Source organism: Peromyscus leucopus, unplaced genomic scaffold (genome assembly GCF_004664715.2).
Source record: "Peromyscus leucopus breed LL Stock unplaced genomic scaffold, UCI_PerLeu_2.1 scaffold_1608, whole genome shotgun sequence".
Taxonomy (NCBI): Eukaryota; Metazoa; Chordata; class Mammalia; order Rodentia; family Cricetidae; genus Peromyscus; species Peromyscus leucopus.
Window position 1 is genome coordinate 1 of NW_023504785.1, and position 10,432 is coordinate 10,432.

At 50.4% G+C, this 10,432-nt stretch overlaps 1 protein-coding gene across 4 annotated transcripts; it reads right to left on the reverse strand.

Moving 5' to 3' along the window:
• Nucleotides 1-752: 752 nt before the first annotated feature.
• Nucleotides 753-6,165, reverse strand: LOC114689254 (UL16-binding protein 1-like). 4 transcript variants are annotated; one of them, XR_005090603.1, is made up of 5 exons: nucleotides 5,020-6,165; nucleotides 4,417-4,692; nucleotides 4,100-4,158; nucleotides 3,710-3,838; nucleotides 754-2,689 (listed from the first exon to the last, which is right to left on the reverse strand). XR_005090603.1 is itself a non-coding variant. In XM_028863621.2 (4 exons), the coding sequence occupies exons 1-4, from the start codon at nucleotides 5,516-5,518 to the stop codon at nucleotides 2,685-2,687; spliced, it is 909 nt and encodes a 302-aa protein (XP_028719454.2). In that variant the 5' UTR covers nucleotides 5,519-6,164; the 3' UTR covers nucleotides 754-2,684. The 4 variants fall into 4 exon arrangements, 3 of the variants coding, with proteins under 3 accessions (XP_037057734.1, XP_028719454.2, XP_037057735.1); XM_028863621.2 differs by lacking the exon at nucleotides 4,100-4,158 and having other exon boundaries at nucleotides 5,020-6,164; XM_037201840.1 differs by lacking the exon at nucleotides 754-2,689 and having other exon boundaries at nucleotides 3,680-3,838.
• Nucleotides 6,166-10,432: the final 4,267 nt, after the last annotated feature.

The window sequence follows — 10,432 nt, forward strand, 5'->3', positions numbered from 1 at the left end:
TGTGTGCAGTAACTTAGATGGCAGAGGGCCCTGAATGAGAAGCCTGGCCCATCCTCACCTCCACACAGACACCAACCCTGACAATGAGCAGGAGTCAAGCTATGAACCAAGGAAGTGCTCCCAGTCAGGAAGGACAGGGAGGGTCCTTGTTCTCTGGGTGACTTGGCAGAACCAAAATGATTTGGATCCTCAACGGAGGGGGACAGGTCTTAATCCAGGCGATTCTCATATCAGAGAAAGCCACTGGTATTACAGAGAACCACAACTGACAGAAACAGACTGACTGACAGACACACACACACACACACACACACAGACAGAGAGAGAGAGAGAGAGAGAGAGAGAGAGAGAGAGAGAGAGAGAGAGAGAGAGAGAGAGAGAGAAGACAACCAGTGGTGACTACCAAACATTCATACACCTGAATAGATGGAGAATCAAGTGAGGTCTCACAGATTCCAGACACTGGATCAGTGGCCTTGTCAGACCTCTCCTGTGTGTCCAGAGAAGGTGCCTTTACCACCTAATCTCCAGATAGGATACACGGGGTGACTTTCTAGTTTGTTTCCTTTTGGGGTAGAGACATCAGACTCCTCTGAAGCATTCAGCAGTGACTGATAAAAGGGAGTCCTGGGGACGAAGAACTCAGGTTGCACACCTCCTAGGACAGTGGTTCTCAAACCTTCCTACATGCTTCCTTTAATATAGTTCTCACATTGTGGTGATCCTCAACTATAAAATTATTGTTGTTGCTACTTCATAACTGTAATTTTGCTACTGTTTTGAATCATAATATAAATATCTGATATGCAGGATATCTGATGTGTGACTCCTTTGAAAGGGCCCTTGAATCCCCAAAGGGGTTCTGACCCACAGATTGAGGAACACTGCCCTAGGAGATTCTTGACCACCACACTCTTCCCTATTCCAAGAGACTGAGATCTCTAGTGTCTTCAGGTCTTTCTCTGGGATCTCGGTGGACCTTGCACAAATGTTGTGGGGAACTCACCAGAGAAGACTGCTCAGACATGAATTTAAGTCAATAAAAACACTTTATTAGTTGGTCACAACTACATTGGTTATTTGCGATCCCTGTGTAGCACTGAACCTTTCTCAGGTAGAGCTTTTAAGCACAGAAACAATGTCTGGATCGATGTCAGTTTACAAGAACAGTTAGGCAGAAGTGGAACTACAGAAGACAAAACGCAAGGTTAGTACATTCAGAGACTTTCCCTTAACTCTGGGCTTGAATAGATCAGGCCTTTGTTTTAGTGTGGGCAGGTAGTGCTGTCTATGTGCTGAGTTTTACAGCCTCAATGGCAGTTCTATCATGGATTCAGTTGTGCTAAGATCTGGGGCCTGTTACACTTACCAGAGACTTCTACTAAACAATTAGTTCTCGATTTCCATTTCCAATGATTAGTGATTACAGGTTTTCTTTAGTGATACCTGAGGTATTTGAATATTGCCATTGTACTTAATGTCACTATAGTTTACAAATTAATGTGAGTGAAATAGTCAATTTTAAGGTTTTAATACTTTAAATGACATACTATTAGAGCTAAAAATGCAAGAATCAGTCAGGCATGGTGGCACATACCTTTAGGTTTGATGCTGAGGAGGTAGAGGCAGGTGGATCTCTGAGTTCCAGGCCAGCCTGAACTACATAGTGAGACCCTGCTTCTACAAAATTGTTTTCAACAGTGAACTATGCATTTTATACTCTCCATACTTAGAGTCCTTATTTTTTGTTATCACTGTGTGTATGTGTCGTGTGTGTGTGTGTGTGTGTGTGTGTGTGTGTGTGTGTGTGTGTGTGCTAGTGCACTTGTGCAAAAGTGCCCATGTTGGGCCAGAGGAAACATGTGGGAGTTCATTCTCCTCCCATCACAGGTTCTGGATGTGCAGAAGGAGCTTCTCTGCACACAGTGGAGAGCAGCCCTGACCCAGAACCTGCATCAGGAGGATGTGGACTCAGTAGCACCAGCTCTCCAGGACCTTCTGGCTTTCACTGCCAGATTATCACTGCAGGGGCAGCCAGCCTGTGGGACTGAGCAGCTTCCAGGATCTCTGTCTCCAATGTGCATGTGGGCATTGCTGGAATATCTAGTGCATGTCACAGAAACTAACCTGTAATAGCAATAATATTATAAAATATCACCTGTTCTGTTATGAAATAATCCCTTTTATCATATATGGTCACAAACAAATAATAGATACATTCTTTTGTTCTAGAGAAGGCTGCCTAGTACAGGGGTGATATAATAAATCTCTATTACAAAGTTAATGTTCTTCATAGAATTTAACTCCCAGTCGAATACCATTAGACAGGTGGCTCTTTCCTAGTCTGTCTCACACTGACTTCTGTTCTGATAAGTTATACACACAGGACTAAACACTTCACATTCTCACTGCGGAGATCTGGTTATCCTTTTCCTATGCTAGGAATGGGCACATAACCATGTTCTTTTCCAGATCTCTAGTTCAAGTATTTCCATGTTAAGGGCAAATCCCACCAGGAAGCACCAAGGAAACAGTACAAGGTGATAAGAAAGACCCAAGTGAGCAGCACAGAGTGAAAGATCATGAAATACTGTGTCGGCAGCACCATGATTCATCTGGTTGAGGCCAATGAGAGGGAGAGTGGCTGCACCAGATGAACTCTCACGACCTTCTCTGCAGCATCTTCAACCTGCAGCAAGGGAACAGGTCTATTGAAGGTCTGAGGACAGCCTGGGTCAGTTCCCCTGGGTGCCCAGTACCAGTCATCACCACCTGACAGCCACCCTCACTGAGGTCATCCAGTTCCCTCCTCCATCATTCCTGGGCTCTGCATCCCTGGAGCCTCTCCTGTCTTCCTCCCTTCTTTCCCATGTCCCAGAGTCAGCCCCAGGCCCTGCTGCAGACCTGAAGTTCAGAATAAAGTGGTGATGACTGGCTCTGCCTCCTGACTCAGGGCTGGATGGGAGGGCTGGAGGAGGGGGAGGAGCTCTATACAATACAATGGCCTTTGGACCTGGTAATCCAGGACTTTAGTGGGGTCCCAGAGCTCTTTTCCCCTTCATTCTGAAACTCTCAAAATCTGAGAGTGGTATCACAGCTGTGTGTGTGACTGTCCCTGCCCACCTTGTCCTCCTGGGCAGCCCAGAGGGGAGCAGCAGACTCCAGCAGCAGCTCAGTCCCACAGCCTCCAGTGGGACATTGGTCCAGGGGTTCTGGAGGCTGCTGCTGCTGCTTGATTCATTTCTAGTTTATGTGTATGAGTGTGAGCCTGCAAGTCTGGAAGTGCACTGTGGGAATGCCTGGGGTCTGTGCAGAAGAAGGGACAGGTTGCCCTACCAGTTGCACATGAACTAACATGTTTCTTTTTTGTTTTTGTTTTTGTTTTGTTTTGTTTTTTTGTGTGTGTGTGTGTGTGTGTGTGTGTGTGTGTGTTCCTGCTGTCCCCACATCTGCATCATGGGACCCTCCAGATTAGGAACCTGCTGTGTTCCCTCCTCATTTCAAACTGGTCTGTGACATGATTCCTGTCCTGTCAAGGCTGAGCATGCATGAACTGTTGCTTGCAGGTGACATGAACTCCAGATCTCCTGCCTCCTTTCTCAATAAGATGCTATAGATGAGGGTCAAGAGCAGGACTCCAGGAATTCCCTCTTGCTTCCTCATTCCTTCTTTCTGTCCCTTACCCCACTCCCAACACTGCCCTCAGTACCTTCATGATCACAGATTCTCCTCAGAAACCACAGAAGAATGGAGCAGTGGAGGATTATCAGCAGGACAGAGATGTTGGGCTTGATGGCCATGGACGAAGCCTGGTCCACATCTGGGGCAATTGGCGAGGCTGAAGTGGAAACACAGGTTGAGTCCTGACCAGACATCAAATCTGAGGAAATCTCACTTAGCTTCTGGGTGCGCAGGTGATTCAGCAACACACAGAGTTCCACTCCTGTTGCTATGCAATGAATGTTTAAGTGGATTCCCAGTAGGAAGGGAGAGAAGGCATGGTTCCTGACCTCAAAGACTTACACAGCTATAATAGGGAAAGCAGGCCAATGATGGGGCCTCATCTTCCCTCTAGTAGGAGAAGAAGTATGAAGATTACCTGTGAGGATGGAGGCAGGGAAGAAGAAAGATCCGGTGAGATGAAAAGCAGCAGAGAGTCTAGAATGAGGAAAAGGACAGGAAATAAAAGGATGCACAGACAGTGACAGCCTGTGAGAACCACAGTGAGAGAACAAGATAAACACAATTAATGAGATAGGAGAGGGTGAGAAACAAAATGAATGATGGAAAAAAGGCCATCAACTGAAGAGCTCATGGTGATTAGATTGTTACACACACACACACACACACACACACACACACACACACACACACACACTCATCTGCAGAGAACTCCCTCCCCTTCTTCCCAGTTACCTGTAGGCTCCAGCTTTTCTTCCCAGTGTGGCTTGATCTCCTCAAGCCAGGACCTGCAGTCCCCCCGTGAGGTCATTTTTAAGAAGATGGTTACATCCCTGTTATTCTCCCACATCTCTTTCATCCATCTGGATCCAGGTTCAACTTCAGTCCACTTTCCAGTGATTGAGTCAACGTGAAACATTTTGTGTCCATTGAGGTCAAAGTCCCAGGATCCATTGAACTCTCCATCTACTTCATGCCCACAACACATCATGGCCTGCAGAGTGAGGGGCTCTGTGCCCATGGGAAAGAGATCAGCCTCTGACCTTGATGAATCCTGCCCTCCTACCTACCTCCCTTCCCATCCTCTGACCTTGCTCTACCCTCCACATTTTAGCCTTGCTGCTGAGCCTCTTAGGTGGGACCTCCATAATTCATTTTATCTCCATGAAAACAATGAATGTCCCTACCCTGTCACAAATCCTGTTCTCTCCTTCAGGGGCCCATCTGATTATTCTTTAATTTGTAGCTGTGGGGATTGAACCTATGGCCTCATGCATGCCAGGCAAGCCCTCTACCACTGAGCTACATCTCGAGCACTATGGGCCATTTGAAACTCACCTCTGATTGTATTGTTCTCCTGCTTCATGTAAACCATTTGCTGTTTGAACAGGTCAACTCCATCTCTCAGAGTGTCAACCTGTGTTTCCCAGGTCTTTGTGGCCTTCAGTTTGTTTCCCAGAACACCATTGTCCTGACAGGTGTTGGAACTGTCACAGTAAATAAAAGTTTCTGTGTTCAGTTGGCCTTGGACTTGGTGCCACCATGGTCCAGACCCTGACTTGCCCACAGTGAAGCTGTAGCAGAGAGAAGCAGCGTCTGTGAAGGAAACATGCAGTGAGGTTAGGATGCGGAGCAGGGGTTCAGAGACAGTCTCTGCCTGTGGAACAAGAGACACCTGTGGAAGGGGGTCATTAAAAAAAGGAAGAAGGGAAGAGAGAAAAGACTTGCACATCTTTGCTGGTTCGAGCTGTGAGTCACCTAAGAAGGAAGTGTCCATGGAGGGACTGTTTTGACTGTTGATGAGGTAGGAATTCCCAGGCACTAAGGGCATTACCATTCCCAGGGCAGGTGGTCTCTGAATGGATAAGATACCTAGCTGTGCAGGAGTTAGTGATCCAGACAGCAAGCAGCATCCTCCATGGTTCCTGCCATTCCTCTCCGACTGTGAAAAAGTTCCCTGGTCATAGATGATGCTGTGTGGAATAGCAATCTGCCTGCCTCTGAGTACCTGCCCTGACTTTGCTCAGTGACAGACTATGGCTTAGAAGTAGAAGTCAAATAAATCACTGTCTCCTTTACATTGCTTTGGTAGAGTGTTTTATCACAGCGATAGAATGACATTAGAACAAACCATTGGCAGATTCCCCGGGATATAAGGCAATGCTCTAGGGATGGCTTCCTGGAACTGGTTAGAGGATGACCATGCCCACACTACAGGACAAAGTTAATCTAGGCAGGTTAAATCGGTAGTAGAAAAGTGGTGATCAAAAATCTCTGAGAATAACCTGTGCCAGAGTGGATATATCAGCAAATATTTCCATGGGGAGTGAGCAGAGACCAACCTGTTCTGTGGGATGCTGGAGCATCCCTGTTGAGAAAACTAGTGAGCATGACCAGGGAGAAGGGCACCAGCACTACTGGGAGCTCAAAGATGATGATGGCTGGTGTGGTGTTAGGAAACTGTGTTTCTAACTTGGAATCACAGCAGCATGGTACAGAAAATCCCATCGGGTGTACTGGTCAGGAGGTAGTAACATCAAGGGCAGTGGTCCATTGATGAGGAAGGGGGACCCACCTTGAAGCCTAACTGCTTAAGGGGGTCATGGCTAGCAGAACACAGAAATCCTAAATAGAGATAGATGGTTAGCCAACCCAGATGTGGCTGGATTTTAATAATTAAAGACAGAACAGATGATCAAGGAGCTGAGAGCTGCTGTCCCATGAAAACCCCAGGCTCCTGTACCCATTGTTTAAACTGGACCATTGGGGCTAGAGAGGTGGTGCAGTGGTTAAGGACACTTCTTCCTCTTGCAGAGGATCCAGATTTGAGTTTACCAACCACACATGGAGGCTCACCACTGCCTGTAACTCCAGTTCCAGGAGATCCAATGCCCTCTTTTGACCTCTGAGGGCATCAGGCACATAGGTGGTGCACATACATACATGCAGTCAAAACATAAACCTATAAAACAATTAAATCTGAACCACCTCAAAGACAGACCCAGATTTACTTTCTAGTGGAATAGATGTCCCAACAAGAGGGACCATCCAGCCCTGCATCAAGTGCAGTCATTCTTTTGTATCACTTCATTACTGTCCTGTCACTCGGGGATGAACCCCAAGATGCTCCTGTGAATGTCTAGTGTGGTCCTTTGAATGAGCCTGTCCTCTATAGAGCAGGATGTCTGAACACTTAGTTCCCATTTGGTGGCAGCTGTTTGGATAGGTTTAGGAGATATGTCCTGGCTGAAGGAAGTATGTCACTGGGGGTGTGGCTTTAAAACCCATTCCCATTTCTTCATCTCTGGACCTTGCTTGAGGTTTAAGATATGGGCTCTCAGGTGGGCATGGTATCACAGGGCTCTCATCCCAGCACTTGAGAGGCAGAGGAAGGCAGATCTCTATGAGTTTGTGTCCAGCCTGTTTTCCATAGTGAGTTCTAGGACAGCAGAACTATATAGTGAGACCTTGTCTCCAAAACCCAAACCAAACTAAAAATGTGTGGGCTCTAAGCTTGCTGCTCCAGCCACCAAGCATGCCAATTGATGATGAGGTGATGGACTCTTGTCCCTTTGAAACTATAAGCCTCCTCAAAACCCTCCTTCTGTATGTTACCTTGGCCTTGGTATTTTATCACCGTAACAGAAAACTAACTAATATCACTACTATGTAATTATTGAAGTCTTCACAGGCCAGATGATCTCTGTTGAGGGGTCACTTGGGAATTGGAGCTGAGCTTGGTGAGTCAAATCTGTAATCCCAGAACTTGGAAGATGGTGAAAGAGAGAAGAGATTATTGCAGCTTCTATAGTGTGTGCTATAGTTTGAAATCCTGCCTTTAAACAAAAAAAACAAGAAAAGAGAGGATGTAAAGAAAAGAGAAAGAAAGTAGAAAAGCATGTGGTTGTGACCACCTTGTCCCTGGAAGCTTCTGTTGTGATTGTCTAGAGAACACCATGGGAATGTGGGAAAGAACCTTCAAGGACAAAGCTGTCCCTGGATGGTGGAGGACTTGTGAGGAATCCCAGGGAAGGCAGTCTTCAGAGCACAGCATGCCTTAGGTCCAGGGAAGCTCTCTGAGACCTCCTACTGAGGGGTCCTCACTGCTGACTGAGTTTAGACTTCAGCTGATCCCAGTGGTGCTGAGGGCATCACTAGCTACCCCCTCTGCTACCCTGCCCTCCTCATTCATGTAGCAGTGACTTTCTTCACCCTAATTTTGTCAATTCACTGAAGAGAATCAGGGAGGGACTCAGTGAGGAACAGGGTGCTGGGACTTAAGCCCTGGTGATAGTGAAGACAAGTCTAGGAGCTTCCAGTGAGGAGACTGTGACCTTCCTGACTCAGTAGTCCAGAGTCATCGTCCCTCTCGCCCCGCCCCCCCCAATTAAATCCCGGGAACTCACCAGCAGGCTGCAAGGATCCCAGACAGCACAGTAGAAGGAAAAGTCTCAGAACTAGGGACAGATGGAGCCCTGTGTATGCAGCCTTTGCCATGGTTCCTTCTGAGCCCCAGCTATCAACAAGAGTTACTGGAGCTGTGGAGAAGAGAATGTGGGAGTCCTCAGTACAGCTCAGCAGGGGAATCTGTGCAAGGATTTGCAAAGTCCCCATGAATTCAGGCTTTTCTGTGATCTTTTCCTACACCTCCTCCGGGGACCCTCAGAGGCGGTGCTGCTCTTGTCCTCCCTCCATGAGCACTGTGCACTCCCTAGCAGGTTTCTTCTTTGCCTCTCAAGCTTGCTAGCTTGCCCCCAGGTTCTCTGGCCCACTGGCCCCCGCTCATGTTGTTGCCTGGCTCTTGAGCTCGCCTTTCCCTGGCTCCCGCGCTCCCCCACTGCCGGCTCCCCATGCTCACCCACTGCTCTGCTCTGGCGCTCTGCCCTGTTTCTATTTCCTCAGGCTCCCGCGCTCTGCCCCGCTCCTATGCTGCCCCGCTTTGGTGCTACCACGCTCTGCTGGTCTCTTATGCTGCCCCACAACTGTGCTCCCCCACTGCCCCGCCCCCTCGCTCCAGCGACCTGCCCCCGATCCCCTGCTTCTCCCGACCCCCGCTCCCGAGCTGCCTGGATCCCGCCTTGCCCCGCTCCTTTGCTCCATAGCTGCCCTGCTCCGGGCTCCTGCGTTCCCTCTCTGCCCTGCTCCCTTGCTCCCTGGCTGCCCCGCTCCCGCTCTGACCTGCTCCTTCACTCCCTACTGCCCCGCTCCCTCACTCCATCGTTGCCCCGATCCCGCGCTGTCCAGCTCCCTCGCTCCATCGTTGCTGGGCTCCCGCGCTGCCCCGCTCCCGCACTGCCCAACTCCTTCACTCCCTTACAGCCCCGCTCCCTCGCCCCATCATTGCACTGCTCCAGCGCTGCCCTGCTCCCTGGTTCCATCGCTGCCGGGCTCCCGCGCTGCCATGCACCCTCGCTTCATCGCTGCCGGGCTCCCGCGCTGCCCCGCTCCCTTGCCCCATCGTTGCACCGCTCCCGAGCTGCCAGGCTCCCTCGCTCCATTGCTGCCAGGCTCCCGCGCTGCCCGGCTCCCTCGCCCCATCTTGCACCGCTCCCGCGCTGCCCCACTCCCGCGCTGCCCCGCTCCCTCGTTCCATCGCTGCCTCGCTCCCCCGCTGCCCCACACCCTCGCTTCATCGCTGCCGGGCTCCCTCACTGCTCCGCTCCCTCCCGCGCTGCCCTGCTCCCTCGCCCCATGGTTGCACCACTCCCGCGCTGCCTGGCTCCCTCGCTCCATCGCCGCACCGTTCCTTGGCTCCCTCCCTGGCCGGCTCCCGCGCTGCCCCGCTCCCGCGCTCTATCACTGCCCCCCTACAGCACGCCCTGGCTACCTGGCTCCCGCGCTCCCGAGCTGCCCCGCTCCCTCGCTCCATCACTGCCCCGCTCCGGGGTTGCCCTACTCCCTCGCTCCGATGCTTGCTGGAGGCAGGACTGTGAACTGAGAGGAGAGGCTAAGACACTGTTGTCCTGGGCTCCCACACCCCGCGGCCCCTTCACCTCACTCACTGGCAGCTGCGCCCTCAGAGACCATAGGCAACAGAATCAGAAAAGATTGAGACGGAATTCCACCACTGCCTTTCAGCTGGTGTCTCCGCAGACCGCAGCCAGAATCAAAGTGACACACAAGTCCAAGTCCGCGCTGATTACTCACCACTTTCCACACCCACTCCGCTAATTCTGAGCTCCCCATAGATCAGAGGCTGGTTTACCAACTCCGCCCCTCGAGGCTTCCTCGCTAACTCACCCTACCACTTCCTGCCCTCCCTCTCGCTAGTTGTTAGGCAGGATAGCTTCTCTGCAAGTTGGCCTCAATGCTGGCTGGCCACCAGACCTTACAGATCAGATTCTGGCAAGGAAGGAGTCAGAGGAGGCTCATCCTTTCTTGAAGACATAGTTTACACCTTCAAATATCTGGGAGAGTCCAGAGTGGACATGACCAGACTGAGGTGGGCCATGTGGGAGGGGGTGGGGTGGGAGAGAGAGAAGGGAGGGGAACCAAGTGCAGCAGCCAGGAGGCCAAAGGTCCAAGCAGGGGAGGGTCACCAAAATGTGTGACCCTACAGGGAAGAGGGAAGAGTCTCTGGGGGAAGGGTAGCCCAGCTCCAGGGCTGGAGAGTTCAGGGTAGGGGGTGAGGTATAGGTCAAACCCTGTAACAGTAGGGACTGAGGGATGCTGGGAGAACCTGGAGGCCAGGTCCACTTTGGTGTGTTCAATAGGCATCTCAGCCATTTGTCCTGGGTTTGAAACTCAACAA